The sequence below is a fragment of the Phyllostomus hastatus genome, unplaced genomic scaffold (genome assembly GCF_019186645.2).
Source record: "Phyllostomus hastatus isolate PE091 unplaced genomic scaffold, TTU_PhHast_1.1 phas_contig_40, whole genome shotgun sequence".
NCBI lineage: Eukaryota > Metazoa > Chordata > Mammalia > Chiroptera > Phyllostomidae > Phyllostomus > Phyllostomus hastatus.
This window is the reverse complement of record NW_025333872.1, coordinates 84,471,721-84,494,066: the sequence shown is the minus strand read 5'-3', so window position 1 is coordinate 84,494,066 and position 22,346 is coordinate 84,471,721. Positions and strand designations below refer to the sequence as shown.

At 40.0% G+C, this 22,346-nt stretch overlaps 1 protein-coding gene across 8 annotated transcripts in view; it reads right to left on the bottom strand.

Annotated features, from left to right (window-relative positions):
- UTRN (utrophin) overlaps nucleotides 1-22,346 on the bottom strand; it is a 453,043-nt gene that overhangs the window by 29,749 nt on the left and 400,948 nt on the right. For all 8 annotated transcript variants that reach the window (XM_045842802.1, XM_045842803.1, XM_045842804.1 and 5 more), the window contains 2 exons: nucleotides 16,983-17,094; nucleotides 800-936 (listed from right to left, as the gene is read on the bottom strand). In XM_045842802.1, the coding sequence (XP_045698758.1) occupies nucleotides 800-936; nucleotides 16,983-17,094 (249 nt within the window). The remainder of the gene's footprint in view (nucleotides 1-799; nucleotides 937-16,982; nucleotides 17,095-22,346) is intronic.

Sequence of the window (22,346 nt, the reverse complement as noted above, 5' to 3'; positions counted from 1 at the left end):
CCATTTTTTATCTTGATATAGAAGCGTTCAGTAATTTAAAATTATTTCTTATGTTTGTTCTGGCTCGTTTGCAAAATTCTTTTCATTTCAGGCTATAAATTGTTATTTTTCTTTGCTTTAAAAACCCATAGTAATTTTGCTAGCTTTAAACTTTGTTTCATTTATGTTGGGAAGCTTCGGTCATAAAATTTAAAGAAGTTGTCTCTATTTCAAGTACTATATAAAGCTATCTCATTTTTCTATCTTCACGTTGAAGAAAAGAGAAATTAGAAAAGAAATGTGAGATTTTGATCAGATTTCAGCATAGGCAGATATCTGAAGCAACACAGGAGATAGCCAACATACTCAAAGTATCCAAATGAGTACGGCTATTGTTGAAAATGAAAAAAAAAAGCATATAAAATAAGTGTGAAGCATACTATAAAAAATAATACAATGTACCCCAAAGAAGGGAAACAAAAAATAAGTAAAATAATGAAAGAACATACAGTACCACAACTTAAATGTTTTTAAGAGAAAAAGAGATAACAATGCAAAGGTTGGCACATTAACACATACTTTTAAAGTTTAGGAACGAGTGCAAAATTACACCTGACACTTTAGCTGTGACACTGTCAAAAGCAAAGAGTAAAAATTTCATGTTGTAAAGATTGATTCTAAGTTTAATTTACCGCATTTAAAATGAACCATTTTACCAAAACACAAATAGTTTTGGTATCAGACAATGGCTCTCGTGTCACTAATACAATAAAAGATAATATCAGATATAAGTACTTAGAAGTTTTAATATTAAACTTACGTCTCTAAGTTGTCACCTTCAAGAACTGTCTGGACAGGCAGGTAGCCAAGCCGAGGATGTTTGGCGAAGTATTTCTTTGATCGGAACTTATTCTTCAATACCTTTGTGAAGTCTCGAACATCTTCCCCAGACGTTGTCTGTGAGTTTGAAAAAAGACACTTCTCTCACTAAAATGGAAGGACATAACTGTCTACGATAAATCAGAGCAAATGTAAACTGATGCAATTCAATGACAACAGTTTCAATAGCTTTATGTATTTTTGTAGTAACACAAAATGTCATAAAAACACATAGTAGTCAGGACACATCATTAAATATACCCTCCAATTAGTTTGTAATTTCTTATTTCCGGTTGAAAATAAACAATAACTAGCTCATGGGCCCAACATTTTTAAAATTGGGCCAAAAAGTAAAATGAGTTTTGGCAATGTTATCGGTTCATTTCTAGTCTTAAAAAGTTGCAGTTTACTACCAACATCTAGAGATGATAAAGAATTATGATATCACATGGTTTTAACTAAGGTGAAAAAATGTGGGTGAGCTACACAGCATGTACTGACTTCACTCAAGTGTGAACTGTAGTCTGGAAGAGAGAAAGTAGTGCGAGAGAAAGAACAACGCCACACCCCTTACTCTATGTTGTAAAAAACAGTAGGGTTCTTTGTCCTCTCCCAACCATAAAACATTTACAAATTGACAGGGACTAAATTTTCATTTTTTAAAAATTTTATTGAATATATTGGGGTGATACTGGTTAATAAAATTATAAAGGCTTCACATATACATATATAATACATCATCTGTATATTGCGTTGTGTGTTCACCACCCAAAAGCAAGTCTCCTACCGTCACCATTTATACTCCTTTTACCCTCCTCTACTTGCCCTGGCCCTCTTCCCTCTCGTAATCACCACACTGTCGTCTGTGTCTACGAGGTTTTTTTCCCTTAATCCCCTTGTGTTTTTCTCCCAGTCCCCTAACTCTAACAGCAGTCTGTCTGTTCTCTTGATCTATGAGTCTTTTTCTATTTTGACTGTTAGTTTATTTTGTTCATTGGAGTCCACATATAAATAAAATCATATGGTATTTATCTTTCTCTGACTGGCTTATTCCACTTAGCATAATAATCTCCACATTCCACCCATGCTGTTGCAAAAGGTAAGATTTCCTTCCTTTTTACAGCTGTGTAGTATTCCATTGCATAAATGTACCATTGCTGTTTTATCCACTCATCTGCCGATGGGCACTTGGGCTGCTTCCAGATCTTGGCGATTGTAAATAATGCTGCAATGAACATAGGGGTGCACATATTCTTTGGAATCAGTGTTTTGGGTTTCTTTGGATACATTCCCAGAAGTAGAATTGCCGGGTCATTAGACAGTTCCATTTCTAATTTTTTTTAGAAAATTCTATACTGTTTTCCACAGAGACTACACCAGTTTGCATTTCCACCAGCGGTGCACTGGAGTTCCCCTTCCTCCACATCCTTGCCAGCATTTTTCGTCTGTTGATTTATGGACGACAGCCATCCTGACAGGTGTGAGGTGATACCTCATTGTGGTTTCAGTTTGCATTTCTCTGATGATTAATGATGTTGAGCATCATTTCATATGGCTACTGGCCATCTGCACATCCTCTTTGGAGAACTGTCTATTCAGGTCCTTTACCTATTTTTAAATTGGATTGCTTGTCTGTTTGGTATTGACCTTTACAAGTTCTTTATAAATTTTGGATATTAACTCTTTATCAGATATATCATTGGCAAATATGTTCTCACATTCAGTGAGTTGTCTTTTCATTTTGTTGATGTTTTACCTCCCTGTGCAAAAAGTTTTTAGTTTGATGTAGTCCCATTTATTTATTTTTATTTTTTATTTCCCTTGTCCAAGGAGACATATCAGAGAAAAAACAGTGCTACAAGAAATGCCTGAGATTTTGCTGCCTATGTTTTCTGCTAGAATTTTTATGGTTTTGAGTCTTACATTTAAGTCTTTAATTCATTTTGAGTTCATTCTTCTGGATGGTGTAGGAAAGTAGACTAATTTCATTTTTTTGCACATCTGTCCAATTTTACCAACACCATTTATTAAATATACTATCTTTACCCCATTGTGTTTTCTTGCCTCCTCTGTGGAATATGGCCATAAAGGCATGGGTTTATTTCTGAGCTCTCCATTCTGTTCCGTTGAAATTTATGTCTGCTTTTATGCCAGAACCATGTTGTTTTGATTACTATGGCCTTGTAGCCTAGTTTGATACCAGGTGGCATGATTCCTCCAACTTAGTTCTTCTTTCCCAAGATTGCTGTGGCTGTTTGGGGTCTTTTTTCCTCCTCTTTGTTGAATTTATTGGGGTGACACTGGTTAACAAAATTGCATGAGTTTCAGGTGTACAGTTCTTCAACACATCATCTGCACATTGAATTGTGTATTCAGCACTCCAAGACAAGTCTCTTTCCATCACCATTCATTCCCCCATACCCTCCTCCACCTCCCCCCACCCACCTCTCCTAGTATCACAGGGAGTGATGGGGATGAGGCCAGAAGAGTTCATCAGGCCCAAACAGACCCAGATTTGGCTGTGTGAAGGGAGGGCTCTGTACCAGTTGGATGTGTGAGGGGGGGGAATGGCCCTTGTCCCAGAGCCACACAATTCAGTCTGCCCCAGGTTCTGCCAGGAGCCTAAGCTCAACAGGGCAGGGCCACTGTGAGTCAGAAGGGTGGGACAGGTGGATCTCCCATGAAGAGGAGGTGCCAGTCAGGTTTGGAGAAAAGTGAGAGGAGTGACCTGGCCCCAGAGCCACATGACTCAGTCTGTCCCAAATTCTGCCCAGGCATTGGCAGGGAGGGGCCACCAGGAGTCGAGAGAATGGGGCCACCTGGAGCCCAGAGTGTGCAGCTAGAGGATCTCCCATGAAGGGGAGGCACCAGTTTGGTTCATGGGAAAGTGGAGGTAATGGCCCCTGCCCCAAAGCTGCATCCCTCAGTCACTGACACCCCAAGTCTGGCCAGAGCTCAATACCCTGGCCCAGGTAGCTGATTTCTCAGCAGGGCTTGAGCTCCACAGGGTGGGATGACAGGGAGTCCAGAGGGTGAGACTACTGCATTCCCCCAGGCTGGTGCCATGTGGAGGGGAGTGCTCAACCTAAGAATTAGGGCATCTGTGGTGTGGGAGAGGGACTCAGTACAGGGACCCTGGCAACTGTCCCCTCAGCCTTCTCCCTAGAGCCACAAACCTCAGTCTCTCCTCACAGGACTCCAGACTGCTCCACCATCCCTCAGTCGGAGGCCAGGATGAGTGGAGGTAAACAAGATTTTGTATATTGGCCCTTTAGGACGGTGCCTATGTCTCGAGTAGACCCCTGTCTCCCCCTGGCAGACAGAATCCCTGCTGATTTTCACAGCCAGATGTTATGAGGGCACCCCTTCTGGCTCTGTTGCTTTGGGAGAACCTTTGCAGCTGAGCTATCCCTCTGGAATCTCAGCCACTACCTCTGGGAGCAGGGCCAGCCCTTTTGATGTCTCTGACCTTCCTACCAATTTCAATGTGGCTTCTTCTGTAAATCCTTTGGTTTAAGATTTCAACTAGTCTTCAGTTGGTTATTCAGGCTGCTTGTTCTATGTTTTAGTTGTAATTCCACTTTGGTTCTGGATGGAGGTAAGTGTAACAATCAACTAATTCCATTGCCATCTTGGATCAGATCAACATGAACTAAATTTTTAATGGCAGTTAAAACATTACTGTTTCCTTAGCATTTCAAAATGACTAATTTTAATAATCATGTATTAAGTGATACAGAAGTCATTCACAAAAGACCACACATTATATAATTCCATTTATAAGAAAAGTCCAGAATAAGTAAACCCATAGAAACAGAAAATAGATTAGTGATTGCCGGGAGCTGAGGGGAGGAGACAGAAGGGGAGGGGGAAGGACTGCTAGAGGGTAAAATAGATTTCAGAGACGGGCTAACATCTACCCCAAAGTCCACCCACTCATCCCATCCCACAAACTGTTCTCTAAGCCCCAATTTTCTACTCTTTTATCACCAACCCTAGCTGTTATTTGCAGTATGTCATACAGATATCAACTTCATTCAGTCCTTCTGAAAATATAGTTAAAATATTTATATTACCTGCACATAACTGAATTAAAGCCTTGGTTGCCTAACTTCTTCTCAGCTATCCATTCTACAACTAGATGGATCTTACCCCAATCTCTTTAGAAAACAAAACCAGAGAAGTTTTCTATAGTAACAAACTGAGTACTAAGTACATTCACTTAACAACTGCTGCCTGCCCCCTTTTCTTGCATCTCTCCAGTATCTTTTCCTTCACAAAAAGCATGCCCAAGACTCATACAAAGTTGTTTAAAAGCAGAAACTTAAAACTATATAGTTATTTAAAAAAAAAACAACTAAATTCTGAGTCAGCACTTACATAGTTGTATTACTTTCAATCTGCTCCTATTCAGTGGACAGGTGGGGCGGGGGGGAGAAAAGACCATGAGCACAAGGTACCAGGCTGCTTACCCAGTCTGGCTCAGCCAGGGCAGGGTACACTACACTGGTTTTTAGTATATTCACAGAACTGTGCAGATATCACCACTATGTATTTGCAGAACATTCTTGTCACCCCTAAAGAAAGCCTGTAACCATTAGCAGTCATTCGACTTTTGCACTGTCTCCTCCCCTCAGCCCTTTGGCAACCACTAATCTACTTTCTCTTTCTATGAATATGTCTATTCTAGATATTTCTTATAAATAGAATCACACAACATGTGGTTTTTATGACTAGCTTCTTTCACTTGGCATACTATTCTTATAGCTTATATATTTTTGGAATTCAACATGAACTCCTGCTTGGGAAAAACATGATACTTCATCCAAAAGTGAAAGTCTAATAGTCTCTAGCTAAATAAATTTAGAAAATGGAAGGGCAAAGCAAAACCAATTAATCAATAAATAAACAACACCTACCTGACTCCCAAGAAGTTATAGCAGTGGTGGGAATTAAATTCACATTTCAAATAATGCTCAAACTTAATATTTGAAAAAAGTTAGTTAATTCTCATACAGAAATGGCATATTTTTATTTCCTCAACAATTTTCATATGGAGGGGGGAAAAACTACCACCAACAGCTGTAATCTAAAGTCACTGAATGCACTGCCATAAAGTTTATGCAATATTAAAAGAAAAAGTGAAAAGTAACTCATCCCATGAGAACTAGACACTATATTTAGGTTAGCAGAATGTAATTCTTTAGCTGGGATAGAGCCAAGAAAATGAATTAAGCCTATTTTCTCACCAAAAAGTTAAATGGTATTTATATATATTTGGTCAAATTTGCTGTAATGACAGCTCCTAATGTTTCTCTCTTTTAAAGTATTAGAGTGATGGTTTGGTAAAAAAATGAGAAAGAGGATAACTGAAATTGCAACTCTATTTCATGCTAGGTATAACTTTTTTTCTTTTTAAAGCAAATATCTATATTATGATAGGAAGATGAAATGAGCACTCATCACCCTCAAAGTATCCAATATTTTAAATTATCCATGCATTTCTTGAAGAACTAGGTTTTCATTTATTGCTATAAGAAAAGAAAGGAACAAAAGATTTTGCAGATCTCATGAGATGAAACTAGGGTAACACACTGGCATAGAACTCTGCACCTTATAAAGAACCTTCCTTCAATCGCTCTTTTCAATTGAGGGCAGTGAGATTAGGGATTCATACCCACAAGGCCAGTAAGGAGAAAACTACTCTTGCAAACTGGGGCTTTTAACCATATGTCACTTGTGGAGAAATGAAACAAATTTTTAGTCTTGTAAGAGAAAAAACCTATAGCCCCAGACCAAAATATCTGTGATTACATTCCAGATTTTCCCTTCATTTTAAATAAAGTACTGCTAAGATACCCTGTGGCTGCTTTTTGAAAAATGTATATTAAAATCAGTGCAATCTACAATTTGATCTCAGTATCTAGGGAAGGAAGAGAAAAATTAAAATTACTACCTCTTCGATCATCAAGGGATCTATTAAAAGTTTGTGGTGGGGGCTTCCCCACTTCTGCCTTTCCTGTTCCAGCCCTGCCCCTCTGCAGCCTGGCTGCAGCCCAGTGCTGGCGTCAGTCTGGCCAGAACTGATGGAGCCAAGATGGCGACAGCCAGGGATGCGACTTGGTCTATGTGGTCCCCTAGCTCATAGAGGATGTTCGGCTTCACCTCAGCAGCTGTCCACCATCCATTACCATGGCCCCGAGGGTGGAATGGGCCCACAGGGAATGTCTGCCCTTCCTTACACCGTCTGAGATGAGGATGAGGACCTCTGGGTCCTGGTGGAAGAGGTGGGAACCTTCACCACTGTGGTGGGAGGCCCGGAGTACCAGCGCTGCCTGCTGCTGCCCCTGGAGTTGCTGGCCATGCAGCAAGAGCCGTAGTGCAGGATAAGGCAGTGGAGCCCTTGCCCTCTTGCAGGATCACTTGCCCTCTGACCTGGAGGCCCACCATGTGCAACTGATGAAGTGGCTGTTTCACCTCCTGCCCCTCTTGGCCTGAAGACCCTTCTCTGTTGCCCCGATGCCCAGAGCCATCAAGGTAGAGCTTCCACAGTACTTCTGGAACCTATGCTTATGTGACACCTCCATGGTGCGGCAGGCTGCAGCCTCCAAGCTGGGGGAGTTCGCCCAGATGCTGGGGCTGGACAAGGTCAAGAGTGAGATGGTCCCATGCTGTCTAGCCTGGTCTCCAACAAGCAGGACTCGGTGGAGTGCTGGCAGCAAGTGGATTTCAGAGATGGGCTAACATCTACCCCAAAGTCCACCCACTCATCCCATCCCATCCCCTGAGTACTAAGTACATTCACTTAACAACTGCTGCCTGCCCCCTTTTCTTGCATCTCTCCAGTATCTTTTCCTTCACAAAAAGCATGCCCAAGACTCATACAAAGTTGTTTAAAAGCAGAAACTTAAAACTATATAGTTATTTAGGCTCTGGCCCCAGGAAGCTGTGGAGGCCCTGGTGACGCCCATCCTGTGCCAAGCTGCAAGGACAAGGTGTGGCAGGTACAATACAGGGTCGCCAACAAGTTCATAGAGCTCCAGAAAGCTGAGTGGCCTGACAGCACCAAGATGCACCTAGTTCCCACCTTCCGGAACCTGATGAAAGACTCTGAGGCCAAGGTGAGGGCTGCAGCTTCTCACAAGGTTAAAGAAGCCTGTGAAAGTGTCTCAGCTGACTGGGGAGAACATGATCATGACTCAGAACTTGCCCTTCCTTAAGGAGCTGGTGTCAGATGCCAACCAACACGTCAATTCCACCTCCCAAGGGGCACGAGGTGGGACAGAAAGTGACTCTGGGAGGAAGGGGCCTCTCCCATCTGGTTCTGTGGGGGACAGAGCTGAGCATCCTGGGTTGCTGGCTCCTGCTGCTTGTAAAGGGGACCCTTCCCCCATTTACTTCTCCACCTTCCTTCCTCCCCCCCCCCGAGTCAGTGGTTTTGTGTGTGAGCCACATGTGCCATTTTTATTTTAATGCTTTTTGCCCCCTTTTCACTGAGAAAGGTCTAACATTTTTTTAGAAATGTTCATGACTGGGCTGATTTATATTTAATCCTTTTTACTGTAAAATAAAACACAGATACATGAAACTATATACAACCAAAGCATAGCTTAATGAATTGTTACAAGGTGAATACCATCCAGTCAGGAAGGTGAACGTGCCAGACTTTCCAGAAGCCCCTTCCACACGCCTCCTTCCAGTCGTAAGTCCTTCCGACTTTCCATCATAACCATCATCCCCATTTTTACATAAGAATTCACATGCCCAACCAAGCCTGTTCCTAAAATTGTCATTCTTGGAAAACCAGTGAAGGTGATTCATTGTGAAAACCATTTCAGAACTAAACTTACACAAACAAGTGTGTAAGGGAACACTCAAAATTATACTTGCCTTCATTATGCTGCTATTAAGTAACAGTGAGATAATAATGAAAATTTATTTGGACTTTAAGAAGTAATTAGTTCTCAACTTGCTCCCCACAAACTAATACAAATGAATGAATTAAATATTTAAAAAGTGTTGCTGAATGACAAAATCTACCCTGAGGTAATAAGTCCATCCACGTAACTCTCTATCAAAATCCTAAAAACTCCTGTGCAAGCTGGCATCAGATGATTTTTTTCTTGAGTCCTATTTTACCAGCTGAGGTTAGGAGTGTGATAAATTTTTCTCCATTTTATTTCTTGAGTAAGAACAAATACAGGCATCACATAGAGCAAAACTGAATCTACCTTTGCTTATGTGTGTGTGTGTGTGGGTGTAAATGTATGTATATTATTCTACATCCCTGTTCATATTTCAAACTATGTTCTTATCATAAATTCTGACATCTATCTACTATTACCTTCAAAAATACTGATATATGATTTAAGTCTTTTCCTTCTCATTAATGGGAATTGCAAGGAGCAATAAGGCTAAGGTGCACAAAAATCTAGGCTTCGGAAATGCTAACCCTCACAGTCTTACAGTCAAATAGGTGCTTGAATAAATAGCTTTGCTACTTCAACTCAAAAAGCTCTGTTAACACCAAAGATTCACAAAGAAACCAAAAAAGGGGTGCATTATAATGATGTCAGATAAACTAAAGGCCGAAACACTCAATTTCTAATCACTTAGCAATTTAAGCAAAACACCAAACTGCAAATAAACAAAACCATATTCACTTTAAATCTCCCTCAATTTTTTTTGCTTAATTCATAACTTAGGAAGACAGTATTATCTAATTCCTTAAAAAATACTCCTAACATTAGATTTTAACTGTTAACTACAAATATAAGTAAGTTATGGACTGAGGAAAACAAGGAAGTACAAAGAGGAAAATCAAGATTGTATAAGAAACAATAGTCATTTGGCACATGAGTGGAATAATTATTATTTGGATCATGCATAAGTACAAAAATTATTGCTGAACAGTGCCCCATTAGCAAGATTTATTTCTTAAATACAGAAGTTAGTAGTCCTAAATGGTATATGCACACTACTAAGGAGTACATTTCACTATCATAGAAGTTATTTTAAAGACATTTCGATAGTTTTTAAAAATTGCAAAACAACTTCTCAGCTCTAAGTTTCATTGATTTTAACAAGTTGAAATTCAGACATATTAAATTCTACGGAGAGTATGAAATCATCAGGATAAACTCAGAGGCTTTTTCAAGTTCTAATGGAAAAATATGAAACTAAAAAAATGCTATTAATTAACAAAATCATCAAGGCGTCAAGAATAAGTAGGGTAATAAATCACACAAAGTAAAATGGATTTGGTCCAAACCTTTCCTTAAAAGCTAATGAAATACTCTAAATGAACTCAACTTATTGGCAAAACAATGTAAGGTGGGCATGAACTGAAAAACCACTTTCGTATGCGGAGGTTAGAGAAATCACAGTGATGCTGTGTCTTAGCATACGGGTCAACGTCTCAGGCCTCATCTGCAGAAGCAAGACAGCCAAAAACAAACCATACTGACTACTGTAGAGCTTTCCAAGGAATGAATCAGCATTCATTTGATTTTTATAGTCTTACAGATACTTTGATGCTAGCAGAGGTGGACAGAAGGGGCGACACAAGTATGTCTACTTTTTCCCTTTGTTCTTTTGGTTTTAGTTTGTTTCTTCCCCATAACATATAGTCTGTTTTAAAAAAATGTGATTTTACTCTAAAAATTATAAAGAAAATCTTTTCTATTTTTTTAAGTAGAGAACTGTGATTTTTTTTATAGTTTCTAAAAACCCTGAAAGTATTTGGTTTATTTCTCCACATATCAACCAATATCATCAAGAATATGCTTGAAATTGTTGCCTTAAAAGTAACATGCATTTGCTTTAAAAATATAATACAAATCTGTCTTAGGTGTTATTAACTTAATAAGCTATTTGCCATCAAGTTATTTTTTCCTATCTGCCTCTTCCCACCAAAATCATAACAAAATGATCAGTAAAAACTAGTCCTCCCAAAAATTTTGTAATGATTTCACCCCTAGAATCTGAATGTTGGGAGTAGCTGATAATGCTGACCTTTCTGGCAATAAAACTTTGCAAATCTCCCATCCCCTCTTCCTGAGCTAACTGGGGGAACTATCTCTCAGGCCACCTTCCCATGCGGGCCAGACCTTCAGTGCCTGATACATGCATGGACCAGTGGGGTAGTACTCTGCTACCTTTCCCCGTTTCTCCTCCTCCCAGTATGGATCGGGCCACTGTCTCCCACCAAGATGCACATAGTCTTTGTTTACCTTTCTGTCCCCATCATCATGGACTCTATGTTCTTATACTAATGAACACATTTCCCTACATCTTGTTCATAACTGAAATTTCAGCCTTCCTCTTTCAACAAATCCTGATGTTCCCACAACACCTTCTCCCCTACAATCATCTCCACTATGGGTTGTATAGTCTTTCCCCCATATATGCCAAGAAAAACACTGTACACCATTTCCCCCTTAGCCTCAGCCTGATCATCCACTAAAACCAATGTACCATGTACTCCCCTTTGATTGTACTTGACCAGACACAGCAAAACCTGTCCCTTCCAGAGACTTACGATCTTCCCAGGCCATCTTATCTCTGCGACTCTTCACGTCCCACTTCAATCACTGGGGTATGGCCACACCTTAGGCCTCATCATGACTCAACACATCTTTCAGTCCCAAATCTCTACCTTGGAGAAGCCTGTCAATGACTGGAACCTTCTGACCCTTGCTCCTACTTTTCAAATATAAACAAATCCATTCTCGCCCCCAGTGATCTTGTTCTCTAGCCCCTCAGCCCCCCTTGGGACTTCTTCAGCATGTGTATACTGAACTATCTCTCCCCAGATCTATCCCAAGATTACCGACACCTTTGAATCCTTTACTCCCTTGGCCTTTCACTGTGCCTACCACCTTTTTTTCATTCCAAAGCAGCAGAGCAATGGCAGAATCACAGACTGCAAACCCTGCCAATTAACCTCAGCTGCACTCTGTGCTGGTGTGGCAATCAATTCACTCAGTCCTCAGTGACTCATGCTTGTGCCCAGTAGCAATTCCAAACATTTTCCATTCTCTGTCATATTCAACCCTACCCAACCCTGTCAGCAACTCCAGAAACTCCTATAAATCATGTGTGAAATTCATCATTTTCTCTCTCTAACTTAAACAACTATCACATGTTCTGACATATAAAAATAGTTCTAATTTGAATTCAATTTAGGTTATTTCCAACAGAGAATACAGATGATTTTTTAAAAAGATCCACTATGGAAATTTTCATTGTGAAATTAAATGAAAATAATATTACAAAATATAAGATTTTAAAAGTAAAGGATAATTCCCAAATTCAATCATGTAGTGCACAGGTAGTAAGAAAAAATTCGATTATCTTGATCCATAAGCTTAATCATTTAAAAAATATTAGTCCTTTGTTGAAATTCTCCACATAGAGGTCTCCTCTCCATTATATTTTCTCTGTATCTCCAGTACCCAGTAAAGTGCCTATATAAAAGATGGCCCCCACCAAAAATAACAGTCCAGCAAGCATACAGAAAACATGTTTGCTTATGTGCTAAATTGTGTGTATACTTCCCTAATGGAGTTAAATAAAAAATCCAAGCCATTAACTTTGAACAAATCATTTACCTTCAGTAAGACTTAGTTTTTTTTCTTTAAGAATGAGTTAGATGATCTCTTTGATCCTTTCCAGCTTTAATATTTTGTAATTAGTATTTATAACAGCAGATATGAGCTCATGTAGCTTTTACAGGCCAGAATTAACCAAGCACAGTAAGAAAAGAGTCCTCAAGGAATTAAAAAGACAACTGAGGGGGCAAAAGCACCACACACACACACACACACACACACACACACGACAACACAGACTCAAATATTCCCTGGAGAAGAAGGGGCTGCTGGGGCAGAAATCCCAGAATGGCCTTTGTTGGTGAGGGGAGGCTACCGGAGCTGGGAAAGATCTCACACACCGAGTAAGGGCTGAGCTGTTTTGGTGAAATTTGAATGAATGGTGGGAGGCATTAAATACAGTCTGTGTGATGTCTTTTAAACTCTCTTTGAGACAAATGAATTCTTAAATGTACAAATTTGGATTATAGAATGATCAAGGAAAATAAGAGTTTAAAAATTATTTCTCAGAGAGAAAAATTCCACTTCATTTTATATATAAATGTTTTATTACCAATTTTATAAAATACCTTAATAAATTATGATACCTAATTCATACACCATTAGTCAGTCTTCCTATAAACATTGTCTTAGATAATAAGCTGATATCTTTCAAGAACTACTTCTGGAGCTTAAGAGTTTAAGATAAGGCTTAAAAGCTTTTAACATAAAAATTGAGATTCAGCTAAAAAAGGAAAAGGAAGGGGAAAGAAATCAAGTTAGTCATGTGACTAGAGCACTTTCCTAAAGACAAACAGAGATAAGCTATAAGAAATACACATATCCCTTCCTGTTCTAAATGATAGCTTTGCTGGATAGAGCAATCTTGGATGTAGGTCCTTGCTGCTCATGACTTCGAATACTTCTTTCCAGCCCATTCTTGCCTGTAAGGTTTCTTTTGAGAAATCAGCTGATGGTCTTATGGGAACTCCTTTGTAGGTAATAGTCTCTTTTTCTCTTATTCTATCCAGCAAAGCTATCATTTAGAATGGAAGGGCATATAAAGTGCTTCCCAGAGAAGGTCAAGTTAAAGGAATTCATCATCAGCAAACCCTAATTATATGAAATATTAAAGGGACTTATCTAAGAAAAAGAAGATAAAAAATATGAACAGAAAAATGACAACAAACACAAATATTGACAACTGAACCTAAAAAAAACAAAATAAAAACAAAAATGAACTAAGCAAACACCTAGAACAGGAACAGAATCACAGAAATGGAGATCACATGGGGGGTTATCAGTGGGGAAGAGGAAAAGGTACAGGGAATAAGTAGCATAAACGGTAGGTAGAAAATAGACAGGGGGAGGTTAAGAATAGTACAGGAAATGTAGCAGCCAAAGAACTTATATGTAGATCCATGGACATGAACTAAGTGGGGGATGCGGGCGGGAGGGGGTGTGCAGGGTGGAGAGGAATAAAGAGGGGAAATGGGACAACTGTAATAGCATAATCAATAAAATATATTAAAAAAGAAGTAAAAACATGAAGATCTATATGGAAAGGTCTGGTCCATTTAATACTCAAGTGATGTTTATTATCACTGTATTGAAATGTTACATTTGAATTCATTTTCTAAGGCAGACATCAAGTGAGTTTAGGGAATGTTAGGTAAAATTTTGATGGATGTATCATATAAAGCTCACCTAAACCGAAAAGCTGTTACATCAAGTAATTCATTACCATTAAATTCAAGCCTATGCCTTTCAAAGTCATTTTATCAAAAGTTGTGGGACCAAATGCAGAAAACCAGCAGTCATCGGAGACGGTTGATGAGTGGGCTGCTGATTAAGATCACTACGAAAACTTCAGACTGGGGCAAGGGACCTCCCAAAGCAGCGCGTCTGCAGAAAGGGAGCCAACCGACACAGGTGGGGGAGCTGCAGTCTCAGACATGATGACAGTGGCTTTGGGAAGACTGTACAACACGAAGAGTTTCAGGTGTTTACAAATGACAGCTGGAGAGTGAAATTAATTAGTGTGTCAGTGAGGCTCAAGCATGCTGCCACTGCCCAATGACTGACATGGAAGAGATGTAGACTTCAAATTCCGCAAGGTCACTGCAGATTATTATATTTAAAACCAAGAAAAATAGTAATTTTATACATCTTTGCTTACTTTATACATCTTTGAATATGTAGTCATTTTTGTACACCTTTAATGCACAATGGTTAACTCGTTCCAGAATTCGTGACGAGTGCCAAAACCAATGAGTAGTGAGCAGGCAACAAGTGATTGAAGAATTTTTCTCTTGTGTGACTCATACAAGTTCTAGCAAGTGTGACAAGACCACAGAAAGTGTCCAGTGATGAAACATTCTTTTTTCTAGTCAAAACGCGGTGAGTAAAGGGTTTCACAAGTTCTGAAGCCGAGAAGTACTGGGGTATGACTGATAACTTACTTTACAGTTTTTCCCATACTGACATTAGCTCCTTATACAGTTTTCTAAATTTCTAGCTATGATGATGAAAATGGTAATTCCATATTTCTCCCTGATCCAAATTCCTTACAACGGCCAAGAGGGTTCTGCACAATTTGACACCAGCCTTTCTTAATGCCATCTCCTACCACTGTCCCTTGGGTGACGGGGAAAATTCATCCCAGTACTTTTCGGACCCCGAGTCATTCCCATCTCTTCCCCACCTCAGGGCGAGCTTCACGGATGTGTGGAGGAGCCCATCGTCCCCCACTCAGAAGAGCTCTGAACTTGGCTTAGTGCTGTGTTTTTGCCATCTTGGAAATTGCAATAGTTTTGAAACAAGCCCCACATTTTCATTTCATTCTGGTCACTTCAGAATGGATAGCCAGTGCTGCCTACTGCATGCCTCTTGTGGACCATGCCCCCCCTCGCCCATCCCCAGGACATGCCAGCCCCTTCCCACTCCAGGCCCCACTGTGTATTGTCTCTTCCCTCCACTAGTTATTACACGGCTGATTCTTTCTCATCCTTCAATCTCAGCTCATATTAACCTCTCAGAAAGATTGTTTCCTGGTTTATTTACCTACAGCACCTCCTCTAACCTTCTCTCTCATTATCCATTTACTTATTTAAAGGCATTTGCTACAGTCTGTAATGATCTCATCTGTTTCCTTGTTCATTGAAGATCCCCTCCTCCTAAATGGAAAGTCGCCGGAGAGTCAGTAATCTTCTCTATTTCTATAGCGCACCGATGAATTAATCACCGGAGCTGAGCAGAGTCCGACACACGGTTAGCACTCATATTGTTTTGTTGAGTGAATAAATGTGGTAATCATAATAATAAGTGGTGCGTCACGCATTTTCTTGGGAGAATTTCTTTGCTAGTTGAAGGTACTGTGCACCCTGCGTTTGTTATCTATTACAGTCCCACAACGCTGGCTGGAGGTCTCCTCTCCACATGTGGGGCGCCCGTGTTTCACAGAAGGCAGCGAAGAGTGTGAGTGAGATGTATGTTTTATAAGTACTGCTGCCTTTCTGTCACTGTTTGGCCTAAAATGTAACTCGGTGCCCTCAACCGAAGAAAATGTATAGCTCTATGAATGAATTTTGGTTTGCTATTTGGAAGGAGACTAAAAAATAGCTGCTGACAGAACATGAAGAAAGCACAGCTTTAGATCCAAGAACCAATAAGAGTTAATTAATATCCAGTGCTAATGAGGCTATAGTAAAATCAGGACATTAAATAAAATGTGGTAATAATATCACATAAACCTCTTCTGGAAAAGAAGTTGACATGAAGAATTTTGGCCCTGAAAATACTCATTCTTTGACCCAGACCATCCACTTCTGGTACTTTATTCTGTGGAAATATAATTTATGTAAAAAATGTAAAGAGCTATCTCTACAAAGATATTTATGAATGTTCTTTATTATATCAGAAAATTGAAAACAAGGCAAATGTCCAAATTTAAGGAAACAGTTAGATAAATTGGAATGATTCACTCAATTAATAATCTGTAACAAGGAAAAATCATCCTGTGTGACAACAGAGCGGAAAACTGATACGATGTGTTCACAGCAAATAGCAGGATCAAAACTACGTAAACATAAAAATAAATAAATAAAGCCAGACACATGGAAAAATATTGGTTGGTAGCTTCTTCATTTTCAATATTTTTGTTAATGTTAATACATACTTGTGGGATCACATTTTAAATGTGTCTAAAAGAAATACGACTTCCCATCACACAGCACCATTTTTCAAAGTAGGTCAGCATGAGCTTTTAAAAGAGTTTGCTGCCAACAAAGTTGTTTAAAATCAAAACACAGATGTAAATAAAATTTAATTAATTTTTCTGAAAAAAGTATAATGATTTGGTTCATGAATATAACATAGATAAATTTACTTAAAAGAAAACAACAAAAAATATAGTTAAGCAACCTTAAAAGTGATTGTTCCCTCAAACATTGTCTAAACTGAGTAAGTTTAGATGCCAGTTAATCCACAAGCAATACATTAAAACAAACAAACAAGCAACGGCTCAGTACTCACAGGTATGCAATATTCCACCATTGGATAATGTAATTTGTGACCTTTTGCCGTTCGACCCGAAAAAAAGCAACTCTGGCAGACATCGTAGTTAAAATGCTTTAGGCTTCTATACCTAGAGAGAAGAAAAGGAAATTCATTGGCTTGCATGCCTCTAGCTAGTCCAAATCAATCATTTATGGAAGGAATTTTATTCATCCAAACCACAAAAACTATACTGGCCACAAATGTGGAATTCACTTAGCGACTCTCCACATTGCCCTTCATTTGCACAATCTTATTTAGAGAAGTGAAACTCTAGATTTTCAGTTTCTGCGGGTCAGCATGGAAAACATCTCCCAGATCCTCCATGTGCCAGAATGGCAGCAAGTAACTAAGAACATAAATATATTCATATCAATAGAAAAGAAAAAAAGAACAGCACTAACAGAATGAAAATGGAAACAAAATGTAAAGGTTACATGAGGTTAATATTGTACACCATTAAGTGCTCAATAGCTTCTAAAATGACCTGCAAAAATCACTTCCAAATTGATGGCAAGAGAATCAATAGGCATCCACTATATCCAGCTGATTCTGGCAGGGAAGCGGCCTGGTTTGGAACATTCACCTACACGAGTATTTCTTGACCTATCAGCATGGCTTGGCAAATATAACTGACAGCTTGTCTTCTAAATGGACTTCTGTTTATTTCGGAATGCTCCATGGCAGAAAGCCATTCTCCCTTTCTTCATTGGGACCAGACCCTTGGACTATTAGTGGGCCGTGTGCCCTGATAAAAATACGTTTTTCAGTCTCTCTTGCTGATGGCAGTGACCAGCGTGAGACATGTCACAGTCACTGGGTGGGACTCCTAGTTGGGATTTCAAGGGACTGACTCAGTTGGGAAGAAGCAGGGTCCTTCTACCTCCTTCCTGGAAAATGAGCCTGACTTCAAGAAGAGCCCTTCCGTTAGCATGAGGTGACCCTGAAGATGGAAGCCACATGTTAAGAATCACAGAGCATAAAGCCACAGCTACGAAAAGGGGGATGTCAGTCACAGGGTACAGACTTCCAGTAACAGGAGGAATAAGTCCCAGGAATTTCATGTGTGCCACAGTGACTCGAGTTGATGATACTGCATTACATACTTACAAGTTGCTAAGAGAGTAGATTGTAAATGTTCCCACCACACACCCACACAAAAAGGAAATGGGAATTATGTGACATGATGCAGGTGTTCCTGACCACCAGGCAGGTAAATATTTTGCAGAAAGTGTATCAAATCATCATGTTCTACACTTTAAACTTATATAATGTTATATATCAACTTTATCTCAATAACTGCGCGGTGGGGAACCAATGGTCCCAGATGACTGGGAAGCCACGATTCAACCTCAGATTCCTAGGACTTTTTTTTTATGAAAAGAAACTAAACTTGTAACATCAAAGCTTCTATTAAGCAGCTGTATGCAATCCTAACTAAAACAATTCCCAGCTTGCAAACATTTTGCAAATCCAAAATTTCATTAAAATTTAATTTGGAAGTAATTACAGAAAAATTCTAGCATTATTTATGAAGGTTCAGAGAAGCAAAATAGGTAAATAAATACTATTACTGCACACTGCCCGTACTCCTCCATCTTTCTTTCTGGAGTTGGCTTTTCATTGCTTCTTACAGCTCAGAGAAAGAGAAAACCCTTTCCCGAAAAGCTGATGAAACCCATACCATCTTGGCCGTGTTTAATTGCCGGAGTTGTTCTTGTGTTGTTTCTTCTACTGACAATCTTTGTGCAATCATTAAGGTGATCAGTCTGAAGAAACCTTTGCTTGGTCTCATCCCTAAACCAGATATCAACTCTACACATGTTTCTTCTCCATTCAGAAAGTGAAAATTTTTAATGGACTACATTCTCAAAATAGAAAAATAGAAAACTGGGAAAATACACACACACACACAACACACACACACACACACACACACACACACGCATGCAAGGATAAGGAAGATAAATATATCACTGACCAGCTTACCATTTTCAATATACTGACACATTTTCTTCAAATTATGGCTAGACTCCTTGAGCAAGCTGTTTGCACATACTAACCTACTTATTTTCCGGAGCCTGAGTCATGCCTGCCATCCTTTATCATGACACGGAAGGAGCGCTTTCTAAAATTACCAGTGACTTCTCCTGAGTCACAGGTCTGTTCTCACGTAGGATGTTTCCAATCTCTCTGCTGCACTTAACATCTCTACCACCTTTCTGAAACCCACCTTCTGATTTCTACGGCACTATGATTCTTCGCTTCTCTTAAGCACTCTGATCATCTTCCTCTCCCTTTTATAGCCCTTTAATCAATTTTGCCTTCTACCACGCCTTCGTTGTTCAGGCTTTTCAGTAAGCAGTGCCATGTCACTTACAGAGTGAGCTCCTCTCCCACTAATGCTTATTAGTTATTGATATTAATAAAAAAGCTAGCATTTATTGAATGCCTGCTCTTTTTGTGATAGATACCTCCCTAGCCACTTTTCATGCATTAACTGTTTCTGGGAGGGAATGCTCACATGAGTTGAAGTGGCAGATACTCAGACTCACGAAGGCCAAGTAACTTATCCGAAGTGACACAGCCAAACAGTAGGTTCAGGATTCAAAATGAAGCAGCTAGACTGCAGAGCTAGGTCTCAACACACTGTCTTCTGCATGTCCCGCTGTAACCTTGACCTCTGACCACCACCTACCTGGTCAACTCTGCATCTTTATATTAGAGGTATCTACATATAAATTTTACATTAAAATTACCAGAAATTCAACATATAACATAGTCCACATTTTGTGACTGCTCTTTCATTTTTCTCTTATGAAATATTTCAAGTTTCTACAAAAGCAGGGAGTCTGAGGTCTGTCCAGAAAGTATCAAGCCATGTAATATGAAAAATAGAGATATTTATTGAAGAAGATACAAGAATCATTGTACATAGGACAATGATGCTTTAGTCCCCTTCAAAGTAGGTACCTTGGGACCTCACACAATTCTCCCGCAGTAACTCCATGGTGTTTTCCTGAATCTCTGAAATCTCTTCCCCTTCAAAGGTGACTTTAGTTTTGGGAAAAGTCAAAGTCACAGGGCACCAAATCTGGGCTGTAGGAGGGCACTAAGTCACCTGGGTGATTTGATGTTTTACCAAAAAAAACTCTGCACAAGATGTGATACATGAACAGTTACGTTCTCATGATGAAGCTGCCAATCACCAGTTGCCCATAGCTGCAGCCTTCTGAATCTTTTGAGTAAGTTTCCACAGAGGAATGTTCAAGCTTAATACAAAATTCAATGCAGATTCATTGCTCCACTTGCTCAGTCATTTTGAAAATGCTAGCCACACAGTCGCATGCTCACGTAACAGCATCTACTGCCCCCACTGACTTGTACAGTGAGGTTGTCATTGTTCACGCATGTGCATTCCAGTCCATTCTCCTTGGCTGCCAGGTTATGTCGATGTTGTACAAATGGTTCTTGTTATGTTAACAATGGCTGGACTTTTTCAGAACAGCCCTCCCTAACAGTAGACATCCCTGTGCCCATATCTCAGCTTTGTTAAATCTTAATGACATGCTACAGTTGTTCCATGTTTTTTTCTATTTAAGAAATAAAGCATTAAAGGTGCAATCCATTCACCATATCCACAGCCTCTGCGAAATCTGGTCCCTCCACACATCTCTGGGTTACAGCAATGGCTACGCGTGGCAGGTTTTACGTAAGCCAGTCTCCTCAAGTCAGTTAATTTTGATGTCTCCTGTGGTTTCCATTGCTTTTTGGACACAGCATACTATTTTTAGTCTAATAATCAATGTGCTAAATCTATTGTTCTTTTTAGTATCATCTAATTTCTTCTTAATGTCAAATCTCGCCTCTTCTAAAAATCTAATCTGCTTTTTAAAAAACACTATGTTGACTAACAGCATGAACTGCAGAGTCAAAAAGATCCTTTTTGAATCCCAGTTTTGTCTGCACTTATTGGATATCTGGCCTTGGGCAAGTGGTCTAATCTCTAAGTCTTACTGCTTTCATGTGTAAAGTAGAGATAATCTTACCAATCTCACAGGGTTTTTACGGAGAGTAAATGAAAAAACAAATGCAACATGTTTCAGCACAGTGCCCGGGATGCAGTAAGCACTGGATAAACAGCAGTGATCACTAGCGCTGATGGTTCCATCTCATTTGGTGTGTCTTCCCACTCCTCTCCAGAGCTTGCTACAGTCCAGTCATTCCTCTGCTCTCTGTGTCTCTCTACCAGGTGCTTCGCACTGCGCCTGCCCAAGAAACCTGCTGTATTGCAACCTCACCCCTTCCATCTTCCCCTTCCCAGTGTCTGCCCTCTGACTTCCACTGGGGCATCTGTGATCCTGGCTGTCAGGTTCATGCTGAGTCTCTCCCCTGCCTTTCTCCATCCTCTTAGAATTTTACAGCCACACTGGTACCAAAGCATTGGAACTTACAGCAGTTTAGACTGGCTCCCCAGCATCCGTGATGGAAGAATAGGAAATTTACAGTCAATTTCTTAGTCTGCCATCTGCAGAAAATACAATGATACTCTTCATACAAACTATGCCGGTAAAGTCAGTCCAAGGAAAGCCATTTTGTTTCGTTCAGGATGCTGGTAGAGATACTGTGCCCAACACAACCAATCCCAGCCACGTGGATGGACTCCTATCTGCGAAATCAACCTCTTAATTCATTCCTCTTCAGGTACAAATGAGAGGTACACACAAAACCTCGAGTTCCACTGCCGAGAACAGGTTTGTGTTTTTTCATAATTGATTTCCAGAGACAACGGGTTGTCTTCTTACCTTACCATAAAGAGACAAATGACCCTGACAGCCCAGACACTTCGTCCTGGGGCCCCCACAGACCCTGCACTCTCCACCCTGGGGCCGCAGACTGATGAGTCTGACACACTGACTGCATTACAGCACGATGGTGTAGCTCCTTGGGTGGAGGGGAGCAGGAGGAATCCACCTCACACCAAACTTGGCAGAAGTAAGACAAAGTAACCGGATTAACTTGCGGTTACTATTTCAGTTTCACTCTCTGCCTGCCACGTCGGAGCCCAAAGGCCTCGGAACAGCACTGAATTCCATCAGGGCCCCCTCTGTAGGACGAGTTGTGCGACTGTCATGCACGAACGGTTCTGTGAAATACGTCACAGAAATTCAGGAAGGTGTTTTGTTCTCGAGCAAAATACTATTGATAATAATAACGATAACACGCTTCATGCACCGGCTCTGAGAAGAAACACCGTCTTTAGACAGGCGGGATGCGCTGAGCCTCTCGTTGATTTAGGAGGCACACCCCCCCAACGGAGAAAAACGGAAGGGATGACAGACA